Consider the following 23,810-nt stretch of genomic DNA (forward strand, 5'->3'; position numbering starts at 1 on the left):
AACAAATCAAAGGTTTCCAGGACAACATGCAGCGATTACTCACCTGCCACTGCCCCTTCCCGCACCAGAGCTGGGCGGGGCCCCAGCACAGCCGGTGGGACTCACAGCCAGTTCTCCACGTAAGGCTTGACCCTGCCCCATGGTATCTGGCAGGGGAGCCGGCAGTGAAAGTGACAGGGGTGACGCTGGCTGCGAGGGGCTGGGAGAGATGCCAGGCAGCGGGTGACGCTGGGGAAGCAGAAAGTGACCCACCGACAGGTGAAGGGGGATGTGGGAGTAACCTGAAGGGCTGAACCCCAGGGGTTACGGCAGTGCCGGGCTCCAGGGCCGAAGCCAGCAGGCAGGGATGCTGTTTGCACACGTCTCTGGCTCAGCCCCTTGGCAGAGAGATTGGGGCTGAATGGCAGGCAAGGAACCCAACCTGCCTCCCCACTGCCTGGGAGCCCGCCCAGGTAGTGCTGGGGCCGCATACGTGGGGCAACGCAGGCTGCCACCTGTGCTGGGAGAAGGGGGTGAACCCCACCCACCCCTGACCACACTGACCCGGCTCCTCGGAGCGCGAGAACCACTCTGCCACCAGCCCCCTTCCACTGCTCTCCCTGCCAGTAGGAGCCTGCCCGTGGCAAGGCCTGGTCCCAGCCGTGGGTGCAGAGGGAAGTTCTCAGCAGTCAGCGAGGGGTTAACGCTCCCCAGGGGAGCCGTTGGTTAGTTCGGGAACCTGGGCGGTTACTCGCGGCAGAACAATGCTGCCAAGGTGCGGCAGTTTCATCATCTAGAGCCGACACCTGCTGAGGAACCGTGGTAGCCGGAGGCGTGGGAATTGCACCCGGGCCGAGGCAGCAGGTCCACTGGGTGCTGGGGGTGGCAGCCCAGAGCGAAGCCCAGGGAAGGGAGGTTCTACTGAGGGGAGTCTCCACCAGCTCCCCAAAGGGGATGGGATCAGCCCAAGATCAGAGGGGGGCAGGGCAGCTAGCAGCCAGTACGGGAGGGGACGAGGCACCAGCTCCGGAGTTTGTGTCTCTGGCCAGAATGAAGCAACCCCAGAGCAAAGGAGCCACCTGCATTAGCACTTTCAGCCCCCTGGCCCCTCACCTGCTAGGATCAGGGTTGGGGCAGCCTGGCAGAGGGCCAGGGCTAGCGGGGATCACGGGAAGTGCTCTTGTAGATGCAGCCGGGAGCTCGGGGATCGGAAGTGGCATGGGGGAGCCATCTCTCTGTAAATGGCTGGGCCAAGCCTGCCCCTGCTCAGCAGAATGGATGGGACAGGGCCGGGTCCCAGCACATGGAGCATTCACTCTCAGGGCCACCTGGATGGGAAGGGACTGTGAGGAGCGAGTCCAGCTCCCAGCGGGCTGCTGGCCACATCAGAAGAAATAAGGGCCCTGATCAGCGCTCCCCAGAACAGTCAAGGGCTGCATGAGCCTCAGGCACTGTCGCCCCAGGACGGGGTCCCTGCCAGAGCGAGGCTGGATGGCTGGGCAGAGCTGGAATCTGCCCCAGGCGCTCTGCACAGCCAGGGGTTTGCTCTGTTTGGCAGTGACCGAACCGGAAGGGACCCGGGCCGCTAGTGGACAGAGGAGCGCACCACGGCCTGCTCTTTTCACTGAGAAGTTTATTTGGTTCCATCATCACCGCGATGTCTTATAAATATACAAAACCAGGATCCTTCTGTAGCACTAACCCCAATAACTTAGCAATAAATAAGGGGAGGATATAAATAAATCCCTACTAAAGTGCACATTTTGCTCAGACTCTTAGGTGGCATGAGCCCCCAGGGAGCAGCCCTGCGGAAACCTGCCTCTGGGGTTTATCCGTTTACAGGGGGAAGAACCCACCTCCCCAGGCACATAGGGAGGAGGGGGCTACGTGACCATGGTGCAGCCGGAACAGGACCCTGCTGGGACTGGCAGGCCCTGCCCTTGGTGACTGCGCTGCACCCAACAAGGCTGCAGGGACTCTGGCCACACTAGTGTCCCCTGAGCCCCATCCAGCCAGTTCCAAGCTGCATGGGATGCAGGGGAGATGAGACGCGAAAAGGCCTGTTTGCTGGTGTCTGAACTAGCCGCTGGCAGGAGGGGCGCATGGGTCAATGCAGTGGGCCTTGGCTGCCAGGGGTCTGACTGTAAACACGCCCATGCCATTGCGCCCAGGGGGGCTTTGCGTCAGACGGCAGGTCTTTAAGAAGCACGTCAGTGGCTGCCTCGCTTGGCTCTGCCATGAGACTAGCTGGGCCAGCAGCGTTTGGTAACGGGGCTCCTGCGTGCGCCCTCAGGCACAGTGACACTTGGTGACTATCATGTCCTCGAAGAGCGTGGAGACGAGTCTCCCGTCGCTGTTGTAGTGCATGAGCACCATGGGGTCGTAGCCAGCGGGCACGCAGCAGGGGGCAGGCGTCTCTTTGGACAGGGTGTGCATTCGGGCTTTGATCTGGGCGTGCATGCTGGCCGGCTTGTAGTTGTGAGGGCAAGACCCTTCACAGAACTTCATGTAGTAGCTGTTCGGGGCGATCACCCAGTCGGACCAGCCGATGTCTTGGAAAGACACTTTGAGGGACTTGAGGCAACATTTTCCATCACTCTTTCTGCATTCCTCCTCTAACGCCCTGGCTTTCCTCGGCCTGGAGCCCAGGCGCTCCTGGGTTTCCACCTCTAGATTCAGCGTCTCAGCCCCCTGGCTGGTTCGGTTGGTGGCCAGAAAGGCAGAAACGTCTGCAGCGAATACCAGCTGCAGATGGAGCCTTTGTTCTGTGCTCGCTGCCCAATTCCGGACAGCGGCCCCCAGGTCGAGGCTCAGGGTCGTGGCATCGAGGACGTAGGAATGCAGGAGTTTGGGGTGCCCGTTGTGCTGCCCAGGCTCCGGCAGCTGGTAGAGCTCTACTCGAGACGGCCAGGAGGCATTGAGTCTGGAGACCGCCTGAGTGCTGAGAGATTTCTCGAAGAGTCTCAGCTCAGCCCTCATCACGCTGAGGTCCTGGTGGAAGGCCTCGGTCCGGGACACCACGAGATTGTAGCAGGAGCTGCCAGCAGAGGTTTCCGTCCGGTGCTCCACTGCAGAGAGAGGAGGCAGCGAAGGGTTAATAGGGGCTGCCTTTCCACATTGCCACTTTCTGGTCCTGCTACGAACTGCCCACCCCGGCTCGAGCCAGCATCTCAGATTCCCCCCAGCATTTGAGGCGGCACGTGCAATGTGACGTGTGTTATCCTCGTGCGCCGCACATGTACACGTGTACTTACCAGCCCTTCCGTGGCCGTGCACTGTTCAGAGTGAGGATTGCCCACCTCCGCTCCAGGGGCACGACTGCCATGTGCTCGCTGTACCACTGTGGGAAGCCCCTTTCTACAGGCCCCGTCTGTGCACACCCAGAGCTTCCCTAAGCCACCCAGCCTGGGGCTCCCCATGTGCCCAGCTCCAGGATATTAATAGCTGGGTCCTCACAGCACTCCCGGGCGATCCCCATTTCATAGCTGGGGAAACTGAGGCAGAAAGTCAGGGACTTGCCCGAGGGCACAGACAGTCTGTGGCAGAGCAGGGCTGGGTCTCCCGAATGCCAGTCCAGTGTGTTAGCCCCGTGTTATCACAAGCCCCAGGTAAAAGTTATGGCCTCACCCTCCATGAAGCAAACATGGTTAGAAAACCCCCCCTACACACACACACACACAAAACGTCCATGCTAGGCAAGGAACAGACAGAAGCCTCCCCCCAGCACTGGCTCTGCCCAAGTGTTATAACAACTCCCAGGTCCCGGGCAAACCTCAACTCTGCATAATGCCCCACTGCCCCCCCTCCCATTAACCCGCCCGTGTCCTCTGAACACGCAGCCAGTTCCGCTGGGCCAGGCAGGCCCCGTTTGCCCCTGCCCCCCACTCAGCCTCAGCCAAGCAGAGCTGCAGCGATGCTGTTAAGACTGACGATTAAAGGCTTTGATACAAGAGCAAAAACGCCCAGGAGCAGCGATGCCAAAGGGTCTGCGGCTGCCCCCGGCCGAACGCGCCCAGCTCCCCGGCTCTACTCTAACCACTGGACCATCACTCAGGGGGACCCGCTTTAACCCTTGCCAGTGGCCTCTGCATCCTAGAGACAGGGCAGCGCGGGGCGACGCTTGGTGTGCCAGAGAGTCAACAGGAGGCCCGGGCACCACTTGGAACCCAGAAGCCGCGGCGGGACGGGGTGTTTGCCGGCTGGCTGTGTGGGGAGGAGTCCTCGAGCAATGTCCCTGGCCACGCATGGGAGTCAGAGGCACTCAGCACTTCTGGGATCAGGCCAAGGGACCAGAGCCAGCTGGCAGACTCGGGAACACACCCCAGGAGCCCTGACCCCGCCCTGTGCAGTAACTGTGGGACCATCCCACGCAGTGCTGGGGAGTGGGCCTTTCAGCCTCTCCCTCCCAGGGGGCCTCGAATCCTGTCCCACACCGGCATGCAGACGGGGCAGGGGGAGCACACGACCTGACCCAGCCATGGGAGAGGTTTGCAAACCCTGGTCTCTTCATTTTCCCCTGCCCCAGCTCACGTTTCCTGGCCTGGGAGCATCGCCAGCCTTGGCCAGACAAAACCCAGGAGTCGGGGCCCAAATCAGGGGGTTAATAATGGCTGCTGGAGGCTTTTCATTTGCCTTCCTGCTTCAGGCCCCTGGGCTCCTCTCCGGTCCCAGCCTCCCTCCATCACGCTCGGGTCCCGGGCCCACTGGGCTGCTAGAAACCAGCTCCCTTTTCACTGATACACGAAAGCCGAGATTTTCATGAAGCCACTTGCCTCCAGGAGCTGGGGTTGTAAATAAGCCAGGTATCACAAGAGCGAAGCCAGGGGCAGAAGTGGGACCTGAAACAGTCTAGGAAGTGCCCCATCTTGGCACCTTTCTGTTCCCAGGGCCGTGGGAAGGGCCCAGAGGCAAGGCAGAGCCCAGGGCAGGAGACTTGCTGCTTCTAGGCCAGAGGTCCTGACAATCTTTGGGGAACCAGCTGAACTTGCAGATGCTTTTGGGACCCAAACATCCAGCTTCAGCCCTGACTAATGGGCCACTGGAGAGCCAGACCCAAGCCACTTCTGGCTAGTTTGAACTAGCAAAGAAGGGGCTGCAAAGTCCCCGTGCCAGAGCTGCCGGCCGGACCCCGCTCTGCAGGAGCATGCGGAGCCGAAGGAAGACCTGATTCTGAAAAGGCTTAGAAGCGACTGCTTCCATGTGAATCTGCCCCAGCCACTCTACCACGGCTCCGACCTGGGAGCACTTTGCCAAGGAAAACGGGCAGAGGGCAGAGACCTCCTCCCCAGCCAGGAGGTCCGGCTAAGGGAAGGGGACGTGCTCTGGCAGCTGGGTTCCAGGGCTGCCTGACCACCCGGAGCCCTGCGAGGAAGAGGGACCCCCGGGACTCCTGTGCGCTCCTTCCAGGCACCTGGAAAAACAAGGATTGGGCTAAGTCCCATTTGTCCCTTTCTGAAGGTCAGCACGGGCCGAGGGCCCCACAGCTCCCGGCTTACAGACCCTACGGCCACCACGCACCCGGCCGCTACTGCCCGCGCAGGAGCAAAGCGCTCCCCAGCCTTCTCCATGGGCAGACCCCCAGCCCCCGCGCAGGGCGCTGCACAAACACACAAGGGGAGACAATCCCTGCCCCAGAGAGCAGCCTGAGGGACCTCAGGAGGAATCCGCTCCCACGATTGCACAGGTCAGCGACAAGCACAAATCGACGGCTCCACGTTCCTACAACATTCTCCTTAAGCTAATCAATAAATAAATAACGATTGCAGCGCGGCACTCACGGCTCCTGTCTCCCACGTGTGGGTCCACCGGCACTGAGACGCACGCGGTGAGTCAGTGTCAGGAGGTCTAAGGGGCCGGCTGAGCAAGGGGGTCTCAACCCCACCTTGGCTCTGCACTGGGCCAGTCCAACACCAAGCCCCCACTGCCCAGCTTTGCTGGACCCCAGACTGGCCAGCTGGGAACAACGCAGCCCTCTCCCTAGCTCCTGGGGCACCACAGGCGGGTTCCTCTGCGTTCCCAGGGCCAGGGCAGCATTTTCAAGATCGCCTCAGCAGTGGACTCAAGGGGACGTGGACTTCTAGGTCAGGGCAGCACCTTTGAAAGTTTCTCCTCAGCTGCTCAGAGAGAAAGTGAAACCGGAGGCACAGCCCAAGCGCCCGTGGACACGCTCAGCTCTCAGAGAACCAGAGGGTAGCAGGGACTGCCAGGGGCAGCCAGGCCAACCCCCTGCCAAGATACAGGAGTTGTTGGGTCGCACCCCTCCAGCCTCCGTTGGAAACCTCCACTGAAGGAGTTTCCCCAACCTCCCCAGGGTCTGCGCCATTGTCCCACTGCTCCGACAGCCAGGACATTTTCCCTCTCGGTTGGTTTCACTTACGCTTTGGAGTCAGGAGGTGAAGCGTCCTGGGCGGGGCTGCCGCCTGACTTTCTTCCCGGCTCCGGTTCCCCCTCAGCTGGCCGAGTTTCTCCCTGTAGAGTTGGCGCGCTCTCCTCAGCCCGTCCTGGTCCAGCCTCTGCCGCAGCACGGGGGGCTCCTGCAGCCCCAGCCGGTCCAGGATGCCCCGTTGGATTGTTTCGAGCTGACGCCTGTTCTCGGCCCATCCGTGCGGCCGTGGTTCCACGCCGGAGAGGAGCAGCAGCAGGCAGGTGGCGGTGTACCTGAAGTCCTGCATTGAGCTCCGCATTGTGCAATAGGACAGGCAGTGGAAGCGGCACCGAGGTTGTGCAATTTCTGTCTATATTTATAGCACACTCTGGACATGCAGCTTTCATCAGTGTCTGTAAGGGAAAAGAATGAAATGGACCAGACCTAGCTTTATACTGAGTTGAACCTTGCCCGCCCTCCCCATCCCTCCACCCCCCCACTCACTCGCTGCCTTACGTCACTGCGCGAGGCAGTAAACACAGATACAGCAGGAATCGCTCCTGTCCCCTGGCCTGGGGAAGCTCAGCCCTGGTGGAAGAGCCGCCCTCCCAGCCAAGGGCGCTCGACTGACATTTTACGAGAGAGCACTGAGGCCTGGTGATTTGTGGTGTGTTTTGCAGCTATGGAGACGGCAGCAAAGATTTAGAACCAAGAGACGCTTCTCCATGGCCAGCTCTTGGAACTAAGCATTTGCCTTCCATGTCCCCTTCTCTCCACTGACCTTGGTGGGTTAGCAAGAGGCTTGGGGAGTCCTCTCGGGGGCCAGCCAGTGCAGAGAGGTGTGAGGCAGGGGAGATAGCAGGCAGCCGGGCAGAGCAGTTTGGAGAAAATAACCCCCACCCCGAGCCTGCCTGGAAGTCTCAGCAAGGCCAGCACCTTCCCAAGGCTGGAGCCATCCTGTTAACACTGCTGCCAATTCGTGCATTTCTGGCCCTAGTGTGGTGTAACCGCAGTGCTGCCTTAAAGGCTGGAAGCAGGTGTGAGATGTGGCAAGTTCCTGCAATGGCCTTGCAAGACCTTATTGACTGAAGTTTATTTGTTCCCTTGAAGTCCATTGTGCAAGCTGCAGCGGGCGTGTCTTCCTGTGGCCTGGGACTGTGGGGAATCCCTCTAGGGACAACCGCCATGGGGAGCCGGCGAGCTCAAAGAGCTCCCTGCCAGTGCACCAGGGAAGAAGGAAGGTTTGAGACAGTAACTGATAAGTGGATTTCCTAAGAAATAACCTCTGCCAGGGTATCGCAAATTCCCCACCTCCCGCTGTGTAAAAACCCAGGCTTTCGAAACATCACCCTGAGGCGTGTGATTGGCTGCTGATTACCTGTTCCCGGTGATCAAAGGCCCCGGCTCTATAAACAGGAGCTGAGCTGCCCAGCCCAGGGTCTGGCTCTAAGTGGAGAGCTATGAACTTGGAGCTAAAGGAAGCCCCTGTGATAGGTTTGAGAACAGACGCCTGCCCGGGCGCGAGGCTGGCGCTGGGAAGCCTTGTAGCGAGTCTGCCCTTGTGTTGGCTCCCAGAGGTTCTCTCTGTAACACTCCCTCCTGCTCAGAGCCGTGGGCCGTGTGCCTGAGTGCTAGGCTGGAGGCAAAGCACAGCCTGGCTGGCCGGCCACGTCACAGCGTAACCAGGGGGCTGGGAGAGAGACGGGGGGCTCTGCCTGAGAGAGGAGCCGGGAGGGGGAATTCAGCTGCAGTTCCCTGACGCTGGGACAGCAGGACACAGACCTACACCAGACACTGGGCTGCTTGAAATGCTCCCAGGTGCAAGGGCGGAGGGCTCAGCGTGCTCTGGAAATCAGATCCCCGAGGGGAGTCTCAGGCTGGACTGCCAGAAAACGTCACCAGTCACTCTTGAAAATCTTGGCCGATGAATTCCTGGTTCCACTGTAACCCAGCCCTGCCCCAGGACAGCTGTACCTGCCACACTCCGAGCCTGGCCCGGCGCCAGAGTCATTGGGGCAGACTCTGTCCTTGGGCATGTGGCTACCACCCCCTTGGAGCTAACACTGGTTCTTTGAGGTGCGCCTCCCCTCCTCTGCTAGGCCGGTCTCCCCTTCCAGCCACTCACGCCTGGGCCTGCCCTCAGCTGGCAAAGATGCAAGAGGCCTCCTGTCACATACTTGAATGTGGGGCCATTTCCTAAAGTGACCTGCAGCCCCGGTGAGCACCACACGAGAAGTGAAGCCGGCCTGGGGGCAGCGTGGGAGTCTACGTGGGCTCCAGGCGCACGCGTCGCAGTGAGCCGGGGAGCGGGGATGCACTTGAACCCGAAGAAAGAAGAATTTTGCTGATGGGTCTGTGAACCGCTCTCCTCTCCTCAGGCCTGCGCGCCCCCCAGGTGCCAGCCCATGCACCCGGCTGGGACAGGACCAGGGGCCAGAACTCCCCGGACCAGCACAGCGCGCAGAGGAAGGGCGCCCTCTAGTGCCCATGAAGGACACTTCTAGCTTCCCCTTTGAGGGCTCCAGCATTGCAGGAATTGAAGCTAAAGGCAGGTGGCTGACCAGGCACCTGCCCGGGATGATGGGCAAGGACACCCCTTCCTTTGCTTAGACAGCTGGAGCCCAGGAGAGCTGGTGCCTAGCCCGAGTCTTGCTCTGTTACCTAGTGTCACAGCTGGGCTGGCCGAGGCAGAAGGAGGTGATGTGGCTCCCCCCCAAAGCGAGCATGACGCAAGGTTCTCTTCAGTGGAGGGAACCACAACCATCGCACGGGTGGCAGCCTCCCCCGGCCACAATCTTCCCCCAAGCCCCATTTCAGCTGGAGGGAGGCACAGATCTGGGGGGGGGGGGGGGTTATGACCAGAGGGGACCATGGTAACAGCCCGAGGACAAGATGCTCAGAGCTTCACATGGAACATCGGCTGCGGAGCGGATTCTGCTGTTCTGTGCTGCTTCCTGGCTGGAGCATGTTCAGGGCAGGACCTCGCCCCTGACACTGTAGGAGAAGCCTGATGATCTCGAGTGCCTCCTGGCCCTGCTGCCTCACTGAATAACTGGGGCACGTCGGGATACTTGCCTGTTCTCAGGGGACGAGGGGGATCTGCTGAAAGGCAAAGGATCATGACTGAAGCCATGGCCCACACCAGCTGCCATGCGCCAAGACGGAGCCGGACAATTCCCTCCACAGCGATCACACTGAACTGGACACAGCATGAGCCCAGCCCGGCTCCCCGCTGCTTGGACCAGTGCAGATGGCTGGGATGGGACTCGGAGGGTCTGCCCCCTCTGGCAGTGCACAGGGTCCCTGCATCAACCAGGGGCCCGGCTTGGGCGCTCGCGTGCAGCAGAAGAGGTCACTGAACAGGGGATCTCTCAGTTCACCCTAGAAGACGGACACTGATCTGAGCAGAGATCTTGGCAGGTTGGCACCAGACGTTGCCAGGAAATACACTGTCAGGGGCTTCACTCAGCCCAGGCTGTGGCCTCTCCCCGCCTGCTTTGAACATTCAGCTGCTTTAGTTCTAGTTCCTCTGGGCAGAGCTACGTTTGTGGTTGCTGATAAAACCACGGAGCCTGCTTCTCCCCTGCCACAACTTCCCTGAACTCTGGTGAGTCAAAGTGAGAGGAGCCCGGGCTCCCAGCCACATGCTGCTCTGCTCCCCGGTTGTTGGACCCAGGCGTGGCGCCGGCGGGGCTCCCAGCCCTTTGGAGAGTGTTGTTTGGCTGGAGATTTAAGTGATGGCACTCGCGGGGGTGCCATGCTTAGCACCAGGTACGTCCCTTAGGGACGAGGGGGTTTGTGACATTATCGACATGAACTGTGACCGTATAGATCATTGTTGCAACCAAGGTCCTATAATTGCACCAAATCTTGTGCAAAGGAGGTCAAGTGGGGTGTCTATAGAAAGGTTGTGATTTGCGGGTTATGATTATGCTATCTGTATGTGTGTATCATTTTTGCATTTGAAGTTATAAATATTGGCTCTGTACTTGTATCTCAATGGGTATGATTCTAAGTAGCCTCAGGGAAGCATTTGGTCAGCTTCTTGAGAAAGGACTATTCTCAGTAAGTGCCCGATCGAGAAACACTTAACTGACAATGGCCTTTAGGAGCCGCTAATCCACATCTGAACTTTCCTGGGAACGTTCAAACTAACATGTAAACAATGGCGTTGGCCTGCAAAAAGCTGAATCATTCATGGACATGTGACTTGCCCAGGTGGCTACAAACTCCATCTTGTTGCTGTAACTTTGCACAGAAGAACAAAGGGGTTTCCACCTACAAGAGAGAATATAAAAGGCCCTGGAAGTCTCTCCAATTTGTTTACAGCTGGCCCAAGAGATAGCTTCTCCACTTGTGACAAAAATGGGACTGTTCTTAATGTTTCCTCTGACTGTGTGGGTGCCTCAGTTTCCCCTATGCATTTCTTAAGTCTCCAGTGTGCATAAATGGCTGACAATTTGTCTCCTAGCAACAAATGGCCAGGGCCCTTTGCCCCTGCAAGGGACTAGCTAAAGGTGAACAAAGAGATCAGGTGACCTCCTGGCCTGGGAAAAAGACAAAGGCCAGAAAGGAGGGGCTGGAGGGGTTTTCAGTTGGGAGTTGGCTGGGGACGGGAAGTGAGGGCAGACGGGGTTGTCTGGCTCGCTGGGCCCCATAATGGACCCGGCCGAGGGGTCCCGTTCGCCGCTGTACCTACAAGCTCTGTTTTAGACCATGTTCCTATCATCTAATAAACCTCTGTTTTACTGGCTGGCTAAGAGTCACGTCTGACTGCGAAGTGGGGATGCAGGACCCTCTGGCTTCCCCAGGACCCTGCCTGGGTGGACTCGCTGTGGGAAACGCACGGAGAGGCATATGCTGAATGCTCCAAGGTCAGACGCAGGAGGTGAAGCCGTGTGAGCTTCTTGCCCTGAAGACAGTCTGCTCCGAGGGAGAGGAGGCTCCCCAAAGTCCTGACTGGCTTTGTGGGGAGCAGTTCCAGAGCATTGCCCGGGTACTCTGTGACACCACCCCCAAGAGATGCCTGAAAGAAACTGGGACAAAGGACAGTAACTACGGGGGTGGGAGTGATTGCTGGATCCAGACCATAAACTACAACATTGGTCTGAAAAGGATTGGGCCCAGACTAGGAAGGAGTCCAGGCTCTGAAAGAAGGGTGAGATTTACCTGTAGTCAGTTTCATATTGTATTAGGCTTAGACGTGCATGTTTTGTTTTATTTTGCTTGGTAACTTGCTTTGTTCTGTCTGTTATTACTTGGAACCACTTGAATCCTACTTTTTATATTTAATAAAATCACTTTTGCTTATTAATTAACCCAGAGTAAGTAATTAGTGCACAGCTGTTTGCTCCCGCAGGTCTCTCTCTTTATCAGTGTTACAGAGGGCGGACAGTTGATGAGTTTACCCTGTATAAGCTTTATACAGAGTAAAACGGATTTATTTGGGGTTTGGATCCCATTGGGAGCTGGGTGTCTGGGGCTAGAGCCAGGAGCACTTGCTGAGCTGTTTTCAGTTAAGTCTGCAGCTTTCGGGGTGTGGGTCAGACCCTGGGTCTGTGTTGCAGCAGATTAGTGCATCTGGCTCAACGAGGCAGATTCTGGAGGCCCAAACTGGCAGAGAAAACAGGCTCAGAGGTAGTCTTGGCACATCAGGTGACAGTCCCAAGGGGGGCTCTGTGACCGAACCCTTAGAAGGCAAAGGGCAGGTACCGGGCAGGAGGGATGGAGAACAGGTCCAAGGAAGGACAGGGCCTCAGAACAGGGGCTCCTGCTGGTATTTTTGTTCAGGAGACACTGGGCAGTTGAGGGCTCATCGCCCTGGCTCACTGAAGGGAACAAATGGCAGAATCTGCAGCACAGGGAGCACCCCGAGCCCTGGCTGCTTAGGGGGCCAGGGCCCCCCAAATGGAAGAGGCAGCACCTTGGGTCTTTGCCCCACCCTGTCTCTCTATTTCAATCTGTAAAGAACAAGCAACTTTCCCTTCCTCCTCTGCCCCTTGCACTAGCTGCTCCATTGCCGTCCAGCCTCTTGGGGAATCACAGCGCCTTAGCCATAAACGCGAGCGAAGGAAGGGGAGGCAGGATGAGATGAGGGGAAGCCTCCCTTCCCGCTCAAGCCCCGTAGCACGGTGACAGTGGAAACCCAAAGCTCCCCACGTTTCCTGCCAGTTGGATCTCACAGAGGAGCATGCAGTTTCCAGGCAAACCGGGCCCTGGTTTTGCATGAGTTTGGGGAGTTGATACCTTGGCCAGGAGACCTTTGCCAAGCTTTGGGTTTCTGTGGGTCGCTTGGTGACCTTCCCCCCGCTTCCATTTGGAAAGGTTTTGCTTCCTTCAAACCCCCAATCTCAGCCTGAAGCTCCCCACGGAGCAAACCTGAAGGAATCTCTGCATGAAACCCCAGCAGCAAAACCAACCTGAGTTTTGCCAGCTGTAGCATTGGCACAGCTTGGCATGCAGCACTGCGTAGAAGGAAAGTGCCGTGAAGTTTGCCAGGGAGGCTTCCCGAAATCCCTGGGTGAGTCAAAGGGAAGCTGGAAAGGGAATCTCCACAAGACACCAAGTTCAAGTCCATTTGAGTGGCAAGCCCGTTGTTGCGGGAGGTCAAGAATTTAGGTTACCAACCCAGCTCCCCAGGGTACAAACAGGCCCTGGGTCATGAGCAGTTTATGTGCAACATGGGAAATTCTCATCCATTGGAGGGGACAAGCTCTAAACATTTTAGCTCTGTTTTTCAAAAGTTGTTTGGCTCCTGAACTCTGCTCATTGGTCCTAGTGCTTCCTGTCCCATGACTGATGCCTGGTGACTAAAGCCTGGGGCACTTCAAAGCTTACGTGAAACCAGCTGGTTTCCTTCGAAAAGCTCCAGCCGCTGAAGTTGATTTACAATCCAGCAACAGCCATAAAACTTCTTGTGTTTTAATAGAGGCATTAGCATTGCTCAGTGAAGAAATTTCCGTGTCTGTCCTGACCAGCCTGGGAACTGAGTTATCCTCTTCTGTGATTTGTAACTAACCCAGTGTCCTGCATTTCCTTCCGTTCCAGGGCCCAGCGGTATAGGAGTCAGAGATTTACCCAACACCATTGCTCACGGGGAAGCAAAGAACCCCTCGCATTTGAGCCAGATCTTCAGAGTGTGCTGGGGAAAGGGGTGGAAGAAAGCAACTCTGCAGCTAGTGCACATGCTCCACCAGCTAAAGCCCTGCCTTCTTCTGGGGGAAGTGGGTAGTGGAAGCAGGGGGATGGCTCTAAAGTTTTGTTCTGATTGAACAGCCTAGTGGAGTGTCTGGTACACCCAGGAGAACAGCCTAACGAGCGAGGAGAGGGAAATTCAGAGGTGCACTCAGAAACATATCGCCGCACGCAGGGCTTCAAAGACCAACCGATAAGGGAAGGACTCCAATGAGCTGTGTGCCCCCCCCAAGATACATTGATCCGGCTCCTCTCCAGCCAAGTGCTCCCCTGGCACGTGTGTTAGAGCCCAGAGCTACACAGAACTGGGGTGCTAGGACAGAGCGATGCAGGAGAGGGCGGCTGCTGACCCGTTACGGGAAACGGCCCAGGTCTTAACTGGGTCAACAGACGCAAGAGGTCCCAGCAGCCCGGAGAGCAGGGGCCTGACTCGGGTGCCATCAGACAGTGCAAGGAGCTGGTCGGGCTTGTGTTCTGCCTGGACAAGAACATTCTGCAAGGGACCGCGCCGGTCGTGCAAACTGACAACTGCGTGAACCACCACAAAGACCTTCCTCTCTATGAGCCTTTCACTGCTCTCACCTGTGTGTCTAAACATACTGCTCAGGGCCAACCCCCGCCTGCTGGGACGATGAATCCGCTCCGAGAGGGGCCGTGCTGAATAGAGCGTCTTCAGATACCAAACAGGCAGCAACAGGAACATAAACACTTTACTTCCCCGTTAAATGAAACATAAACCAGCCATCCACCGTCACTAAACAACAAACCCGAGCAGAGCTCAACGTTCGTACGTAAAGCAGTTCATGCACGTGGCCAGCGGTACCAACGCGGTGGGCAGGCCCAGGAGAGCAGGGCTTCATTCTTCTAGCCTTCACGCCCGTCATGTGCACAGGGCACCTTTCCTCCTGGAGTGCTTCTAGGAGACACGCACCTGCCAACTTTCGGTACCAGCTCCATGTCTGGAACTTCCGTGCAGAAGAGACCTGCCTGGCCGGCTTCTGGCCGGCTCCGAGAGCCCGCGGCAGCGCAGAAGCACTCGGGCCTGGAACAATGGCGGCGGCAGTTGGCAGGAGGGGACAGGAACAGCAATGGGAGACAGCACCCCCCAAAGCCACGCCGCTGGTGGTCTCCTGGACTCAGCGAGCCGCTCGGCTGAGGGATAAAGCAGAGAAAGCTGGTCATCCCCAAAGCTGGGAACCTCCCTCCTGGCAGCTGCATGCCACAGCACGAAGGGTGCTGGCTGGAGAGGATCACTGGGCCTGGACGGTCCGGCCGCCGCTGCATTCCCAGAGTCACCAGCAGAACAGCCAGGAAGCCCTGCAAGATGGAGATGTTCTAGCAAATAGAAACAACGGGAGCCTGGACTCCCTTGATTTGACGGGTAACTTCTGCCGGGCTTGAAGCGGGAGCAAGGGCCGGGCCAATACCTAGGGGCTCCTCTTAATCCCCAACACAACCAGCTTGAACCCCAGCCAGGGATCGGGGAAATGAGCCCCTCCCCCGGCCCCTCGCAGAGACCATACCACCCCTCGTACAAGCACCGAGGTCAGGTACACCACCATACAGCTTTTATTCAAAGGGAAAAGAGGCCCGAGCGGTGATCCGGGCATGCCCACAACCAACACCCACCCCACAGCGCGCAGGGCAGCGCTCTCTGCCTCAGTTTCTCACCTTGCGGGGTGAAAGTCCAACACACCCCTCCCCCCCCCGGTTTGCGGTCCTTGATTAGCACCGACCCAGAGCTCAGAGGTGCGTTCACACTTCCCAGAGCAATGCCTCTGCCCCTCTGTGGCTGGCTCACAGCTGCCGCGGTCTGTCTCTGCCACTGAACCCAGCTCTCAGGGAGAGGGGAACCTTGCCGCCAGTGCAGCTCCTGGGTGGTCTTATGCTGCAACGCTGTCCCCGCAGAAAGCCCAGGGGCCCCCAGACCCACTCAGCAGCGATGGCAGCTCCAAGAGCCAACAACCACACGCCAGGAGTCACGCTGGAGGGGGAGGGTCACGGGTGTCTAGGACTCCTGGGGCAGAAACACCTGGCTCCATCCCTACACCCTGCTCCCGCAGGCAGACAGACTGAGCACAGACTGCTGCCCTTTGCTTGTACAATCAGAACAACATTTCGTTACCCTGCACTCGAGTACGAGGGTATTGGTAACTCAGAACCAGCTAACACTGATCCCTTGGCTCCATCTGCCGCGCACCTAGGCAGAGTAGGCGTGTCTATGCAAACAAACAGTCTTAACGCCCCCCAGGCTCATCATTAGACATCAGGGGAGAGCTCACTCAGACGCTACGTATCCGTGCAACGAACAGTCAAGACGTCAATGCAAAGAACAGGGTCCCCAACATGCTACAGGCTCAACGGGGACCCCACGTTGTCAGAAGATGAGGCAGCAGCACAAGTTAGGAAAAGTCCGTGTGTTAATGGGCTGGGGACTTGCAGCTGGTTCGTGCATTGTGGGCAGTTAAAAGGTTTGGAAAATCAGGAGCCGGCCACAGGGCCACCCAGAGACACCAACTGGGCTTCCTAGGGCTCTGTCTAAACTTCGACATCCATTTGGTTTCTTTCTGCTGGAAAAGGTCTTGTAAGAGAAGACTGTCTAGTCCCATTCTTCCCCGTCTCCAACCTCTTCCGCTTGCACAGCGACACACCCGAGCTGCAGGGAAATCTCCGGGGAGGACGCGGGGGCAAGAGAGGTGGGGTGGGTTGTAGTATCTGCGAAGCAAAGGGTCGCGGCCTGCACTGACCCACACCAATTGGAAGGTGCATGTATTCAGTAGAAATGTTTGCTCCAGCGCCACCGATTTGCTGTAGTTTCAGTAAGAGGAACGTTATTTTCTTTGACTCTTGGGGGATGTTGCACCACTGGCCTCAGAGCATTTATTCAAAGCCTGCATCCAAGTGCCTCAGGCCTACTGGGAAAGATGCATCTCTGGCAGTGGGATTTATGATGAGCATCAAGAAAGTCTTCCTAACACCGAGAGATATTAGGCTGTGGCATGGCCTCAAGGGAAAAGACAGGGCACAGGATGTTTAAAAACAGGCTGGGCGAAGCCAAGGGAAGCGTGCTGTAACAACAGTTGTGCATTGACTTGCAGAGGAACCAGACTACCTACCAGACCTTTTGCAGCTCGAATGTCCATCACCTAGGTCTTCCAAGGCCTCTTTAGACTTGGTCCCTTCATTTTCTATTTTCTTTCCTTTCACGCTTTCAGAAATATGCCACATGTTTGTGTTGACCAGGTAGAGAACTTGGGGTCACGTCAATGGGCATTTTGCCTGCAAGACCACCAGATGTACTCTATTTCATCTCCCTGGAAGCGATCAGTTTGCACTCCTTCCTCAGCGAGAGCCGCGCTTGATGGACGGAATTCAGATGGAAGGCCCCCCCACCCCTTTCACTATAGCGGCACGGATACACACTAGTGCATACTCAACTTGATGCCCTAATGAATATTCTAAACCCCAGACTCATGGGGCATCAGCCTACTTTCCCCTGAGGAAGGATGTTTCAGTCGAAGAATAAAGCCGTTTTCATGTAATGCTTGAAGCCAAAAGCAGTGAGGCAAGTAACATACAAGAAATTCCCCACTGCCAAGAGGCAGGAAGACTGTGCTTTGCCTAAGACCCCAGATAAGCCCCATGGGCTAGACGCAACTTAGCAGTTTTCTTGGTCTTTTACTATCCTGTGGATTAATTTACTGGAGGCGGCTTTAGCAGATTCCCTAACTATAATTCTTTAAAAACCCCACAAATGAAAGAACATCTGAGTCTGCAAACTGGTTGATCTTTCACTGCTTGTGAACAGAATAGTGAAGGGTAGCGAAGACCCTGCCCTCTGCCATCCTGCATAAAGCCGAGAAAAAAGGAGGAAGTGTTTTCACCTTCTGTCCAGAGCTGCACGTGAAGAATGAAGGTTTCAGAACCAGAACATTCTTCCTCCTTTGCCAGTTTGGAGACAGTGACATGTGAGGGTTTTCGAGCACTGACTCAGTCATGATGGAATCCTCGCTGACCTTTAGGCAGTTCTAAAGCAACCAAACACAAGATGAATCAAAGTGGGTGCTAAACAGTTTTTATCCTGCTGCAGCAGGAATCTGTCTGCTTTCTTTTCCTTTCCGGCAGGTTGACAGCATTTGTCCAAGACAAAGCTTACGTTTTTCCCAAGTGGAAAATTTCTCACTTAACCACACTGACCGTCAAAGAAATGAACTGTACAGTAACCCCCAGCATTCCCGGTCCATGCAATGCAGAGACGCATGCTTGAGCTTCCAACCACCAAAAATAGAAATCTCGTATAACGTGTCCCCTCAGCTGCTCCTGAAACACCTTTCGGATATTAACTTCTTCACACGGGAAGTCTTGTGCAGCCACAGTCAGCAATGAACATCCTTCCTGGGCTCTGACTTGGGACAGGACTACACAAAAAGGGTGCTGGGCTGTGACAGCCCTTCCTTAGGCTATGCTGTTACATGAGACCGTCCCAGGTGTAACCCCCTTTGGACCTGAGCAGTTAGCCAGTACTGGGGGGTCCTGCAGGCTAGAAGCGGATGCTGGAGTCAGGTATTCATGGGATGCAATCTGATTTACTTCCGAAGAATGCACACAAAGGCCTGACTCCTGCTGTGGTCAGGGAAACCGGCAGCAAGATCCAGGTTCAAGCCCCTTTCCAGCCAGTCCTTTACCCAAAAGGTCTCTCAGGGTCCCCCCAGCTGTCTCTTTAGCTTGCCCCTTTCACAGATGCACAGCCACCCCAATCTCCCCCTTCCCTTAGTTGTTATCCACCATCATGGCCCAGCCATTGCCAGGCTGGGCCAGGCCCTGAGTGGGTCTTTCCATCAGGAAAGAAAGGGACAGTTAATGAGTCTCTCCGTTAGCTGGAACTGCTGGTGCTTAGTAGACTCCTCCGGCGCTGCTCAGCGTAACAAGCCGTCTCTCTCTCTTCACCTTCCTAAGGATCTCGCAATGCCGAGAGGCCGGCCTGGCTGGAGAGCAGACGACAAACGCAGCCCAGGCAAGACCCGGCTGATCGGGAGAGGGAAGCACTGCACATCCCAGCCCTCCCCCATTTGTCGAACTGGTAGGAAGTCTCAGGACTCTGTCTGACCTCGCACATAGCCTGGATCAGTGATTCTAATGACCGGTCTGTGGACTGGCCCGAGACCTCCTGGACACAGTTTGGGAAGGCAGCGAGCTGGTCCCTGGTATCAAAGAGGTTGAGACACACCGGCCTAGACGACCGGACAGCATCAGTGGAGAAAGAGGTCACTGTCCACCTCTGACCCGCTAGGAAATGCTGCCCCTTCCTCCCAGACAAGGACCCGGCCCCAGCAATCCATCACTTCCAGGTCCCTGTAGCACTGGCTGGGGCTGAAGGTGGAACCAGGCAGAGGCTCCGGATCATGCAGAACACAGCAGCCAGCCCAGCTCCTCAATGAGAGATGCTGCCATGAGCACAGGCTGGGCACCAGTCTGCTTCCACCTGCCACTTCGAGGGCCTGGGACAGATCTTCCAAAGCCATCAGCAGGCCAGGACCACCCCCAAGGCGGCCGCGCTCCTTTGGGACGACAGAGCACAATGCCCAGGAGTACGCTCGAGAAAGGGGGGGGGGCGGGAAGTGGGAGGGGCAGGGGCGGGGCTCCTCCCGTCCTCTTTTTTGCTTGCTGAAATATGGTAACCCTACTGGAACTCAGGAGAGTTCTGCACCATACCATTAGGTACCAGGGCGGAGACAGAGAGAGCCACGTGTGCGCAGAGAGATGAGGTCTTTATATCTCAGAGAGGACAGGAGCCAGACAACGAAGGTACCTCCGTGGCGTCAGTAAAGTAATGAACAGGCTGTTGAAATGTCACTGCACGGAGCCAAGGAAGAGGCAGGAGTGGGAAATGTACAGTCAAAGCCTGTCTCCGAAGGATGAGCTCAGAAACACTCAGCTCCCTGGAACAGGAAGCAAATACCAGGAATTCCTTTCCAGAGCTTCAAGTTTGTCAGTCATCTGGCTGAGCAAGGGCTGGGCCAGAGCCAGTGACCTGTGAAACAGGTCCAGCTTGCCAGGAGTGAACAGCCCTTCAAGCACTTACAGGCTAAACTCTTTTCCCTGAGGCATATGCGTGCGCATACCCCCAGGAAAGGGTTTATCAGAAGCTGGGGATCCCAGGAGGCAGGAAATTTCAGCCATTCCTAACCCCAGATCCATAGCTGGGGAGCTCTTCTCTTACATTGCAAAGAGGGTTGGTTCTCGCACCTTTGCCTGAAGCCAGTGGAGTTTAAAAACCTCAATAAAAATCCTCAGCTAACAGAATAAAATCCAGCAGGAACCACTGCACAAGGAAAAAGAACAGAAGTACTTGCAGCACCTTAGAGACTAACAAATTTATTTGAGCATAAGCTTTCGTGGACTACAGCCCACTTCATCAGATGCATAGAATGGAACACATTGTGTGTGTGTATAATATATATATATATATACACACACACACACACACACACCATGAAAAGGTGGGAGTTGTCTTACCAACTCCGATAGGCCAATTAAGTAAGAGAAAAAAAAACTTTTGAAGTGATAATCAAGATAGCCCAGTACAGACAGTTTGATAAGAAGTGTGAGAATACTTACATAGGGAGATCGATTCAATGTTTGTAATGGCTCAGCCATGCCCAGTCTCTGTTCAAGCCTAAGTTGAGTTCTTCCACTAGCTCCCCGCACCTACTGTCTAGAAATCTACCCAGGATGCACTCCAAAAATCCAAGTAGTTTCTCAGCTAGGTACCCATCTTTATTGGCTTGCTCTTGGGTCACTCGTTCCTCAAAAAAAGTGTTCTGACTGCAATCTGACCTTATCAGATCTAGCACTGGGACATCATTCCAGAAGAAACACCTTGCAGGAATGGCATATCACTTTATCAAGCAATTTAATTAGAGTGATCTCTGCGCATGTACAAGTTAATAATTTACAGACTAGAGTTGCAAGACGGTTGAAGGATCATTGCAAGATGGCAGTGAAGGACAAGAAAAAGTATTTTAAACTTTGGCAAGCAACACTCCAACAGAAGGATTTTCAGGAGTATTCAAAAATCAAAAAGGTAGCCAAGAAAGAAGTGGCAGCTGCTAAGGCTAACACCATGGAAGGCTTATATGCCATCCTGAAATGAAGGAGGGCGAGGAAAATATAGACTGGCAAAGACCTGCAATGAGAACTAAAGACACTGGTAAGATCAAAGTAGAAATACATTACCCAATGGGAACCAGTGGAGAAGTTACTCTGAAAGGTTTCTGAATGAGGAGAATCCAAGAGAACCATGCCGTAGGAGAAAACCAAACAAGGGTCTGATGATACCAGTCCTAGAAGCAGCAGGGAGACATTAAACAATGAGAAATAAGAAAGCTCTCAGCCCCAATGGCATACCAGAAGTATGGAAGTACCTGGAGCAAAGAGGTGTGAAGATGTTGAGACAACTGCCTGGTTGCTTCACGAGGCATGAAAAGATGCCTGATGCCTACAGAAAGAACACATTGATACCAATATCTAAGAGAAAAGGAGATGTACAAGGTTGTGGTAACTACTGCAGCATTAAACTCATACACCACACAAAAAAGATCTGGGAGAAAGTTATTGATAAGACTACAAAGAGAAATACAGGTCAGTGACAATCCGTTTGGATTTGTGCCAAGCAAGGCAAAAACAGCCGCTATCTTTGCATTAAGATGGCTTGTGGAAAAAAAGAGACAGAAAAGAAGAAAACCCTGCACGTGGTATTCATCGACCTTGAGAAGACTTATGACCACGTTCCAAAATAAATCTGGTGGTGCATGAGAATGAAAGATTTCTGAAGACCATCTCAGACTCATCCAGGACATATACAAAGGTGGTTGTATTCCCACAGGTAGAAGGCCATGTGGAGAAACTGAACAGTTTTTAGTACAAACCAGAATACATCAAGGCTTGGCACATGTTGATGCTCAATTCACTTACAGAAAACATCCAGAGAGAGTGGCACCATGGCCGCAGGCTTTTTGCAGATGTGTTCATGGGGGAAGCAAGGAGGAAGTGGAAGATGATTTCGAGATGGAGGTGCACACTTGAAAGAAATGGGCATGACAATCAGCAGAACTAAATTCGTACATGGGCTGTAGATTTGAGGATACCTTGCAGAGAGACTAGACTAAATTTTGGGGGCCAGCCACTCCAAAGGTAGAGAAATTCTAGTACCTGTGTTTAATAGTACAGGATAATGGTGAACTCAACAAACTTATGTCAAAGTTAGACTCAGAACTCAGTTTGTCAGACCACTGTTTTATTAGCACAGCGCTCTGCTAATACATTCAGATAATGTGAGCCGCCGCCCCCCCGCCCCCGCAAGATTCAAACAGTCTTATTTATACAGATAAAAGGGTGCGAACTAAACAAAGGGACAGAGAGAGCAAAATTGTAAAATTTGCATGGGGCACAATATGCATATCCTGTTTCCTTATTAACTCTTATCGATCTAAGGCTAATGCTTCACCAATTGCCCTTAAGTGGGGCAATTCATTAAGCAGTTAAGGTCTGCTTTCCTGCCCCCGGCTTGCAGCATTTCTCATTTCTACTTAAAGGTACATACAGCATTCTTTAATTCATTCTCTCTCTTTAATATAATTCATTTCAGTTTCACACGCATAAGCAGAACTGGAAAGGCATGGACTCAACGGAGAGAAGGAGAATGCCTATCACATTGACAAGATCGACAAGACAGTAATTAGGCCTGTACTTTCATATGGCTCCAAATGCTGGGCACAGAGACAGGAGCAGATCTTGAATACAGGGGAAATGAAAGTCTTAAGATGGATGCTTAGAGTTACAAGGATGGACCCAGGAGCGCCGCCAACTTTTTTGCCGCCCTAGGCGGCGGAAGGTCCCGCCCCCAACAGAGGCGGCGGAAGATCCGGCCGCCACAGTCGCTGCCCCCTAAATGTTAGCGCCCTAGGCGACTGCCTAGGTCGCCTAATGGGTGGTGCCTGCCCTGGATGGACCATGCTCAGAATGAACGAGTCGGGAAGTGGGACAGTGGTACCAGCTGTGAAAAAGCTGAGGGAATCCAGGGTTAGAGGATTTGGATGTGTGAAAGGAAGATCGGAAGAGCATATAGAAAACAGGGTGCTAAACTTAGAAATGGAGGATAAAAGAAGGGTTGGAAGACCCAAAACTGGATGGATGGATGGATGGGTCAAAGTTAGACTCAGGACTCATAGTTTGTCAGACCACTCTGTTTTATTAGCACAGCGCTCTGCTAATACATTCAGATAACGTGAGCCTCCATGCAAGATTCAAACAGTCTTATTTATACAGATAAAAGGGTGCGAACTAAACAAAGGGACAGAGAGAGCAAAATTGTAAAATATGCATGGAGCACAATATGCATATCCTGCTTCCTTGTTAACTCTTATCGATCTAAGACTAATGCTTCACCAATTGCCCTTAAGTGGGGCAATTCATTAAGCAGTTAATGTCTGCTTTTCTGCCCCCCTGGCTTGCAGCATTTCTCATTTCTACTTAAAGGTACATACAGCATTCTTTAATTCATTCTATTTCTTTAATATAATTCATTTCACTTTCACAATCCCTCCTTTTGGTCAAGCTTACGCAAAGACCAACAATTACTGGGTTCCACATATTAATAGTTCTTTATCTCTTGGTTCATCAGTGATATTTAACATCATCATATTAGCACTCTGTTTTGGGGCAGTCACCTTGGTGGCATACCTTACACAATTCTGGATACAACAGGAGATTAACTGAAAACATACAAAAATCATTAGGATTCCACACAGGATAGTCAGGGCTCCCTGAAACAACCAATTTCCTATGCCAGAGAAATTGAATAGGTTACTTAGCCACTTCCATAAAGAACTTGGCTCTTCATGGGGAAGATATGCAATTTGTTCTAAGTGACTAGCACGATCTATTACCTCATTGGTGTCGTCAGGTATGAACACACAACATTCTTTTCCAGTGAGAGCACAGGTCCCTCCTTTGGCCGCCAGCACTATGTCCAATGCCTGATGGTTTTGGAGGGCCATCTGTCGGATCGCCCCTGTTTCTTTGGCCAGGGTCTTTAAACTCTCTCCGGTTTCATTTGCCATTATTTCAACTACTGCTTGTAACCTTAGGAGCCTTTTTGCATGGTGTATTACTCCCCCAAGTGGGATAAGGGAACTGCCAATGGCCTCTTCCCAGGTCAAGGGGCTTATGTTATTTACATACCATTGGGCATCTGATAAGTCCCTTCTTCGCC

The 23,810-nt window shown here is 54.6% G+C and overlaps 1 protein-coding gene across 1 annotated transcript; it reads right to left on the minus strand.

Annotated features, from left to right (window-relative positions):
* Nucleotides 1–1,822: 1,822 nt before the first annotated feature.
* On the minus strand, nt 1,823–6,680 carry GDF15 (growth differentiation factor 15). Its single transcript, XM_054013960.1, has 2 exons — nt 6,356–6,680; nt 1,823–3,047 (listed from the first exon to the last, which is right to left on the minus strand). Exons 1-2 carry the CDS (start codon nt 6,660–6,662, stop codon nt 2,269–2,271), a joined length of 1,086 nt encoding a protein of 361 aa, XP_053869935.1. The 5' UTR covers nt 6,663–6,680; the 3' UTR covers nt 1,823–2,268.
* Nucleotides 6,681–23,810: the final 17,130 nt, after the last annotated feature.

The sequence above is a fragment of the Malaclemys terrapin genome, chromosome 24, assembly GCF_027887155.1.
Source record: "Malaclemys terrapin pileata isolate rMalTer1 chromosome 24, rMalTer1.hap1, whole genome shotgun sequence".
NCBI lineage: Eukaryota > Metazoa > Chordata > Testudines > Emydidae > Malaclemys > Malaclemys terrapin.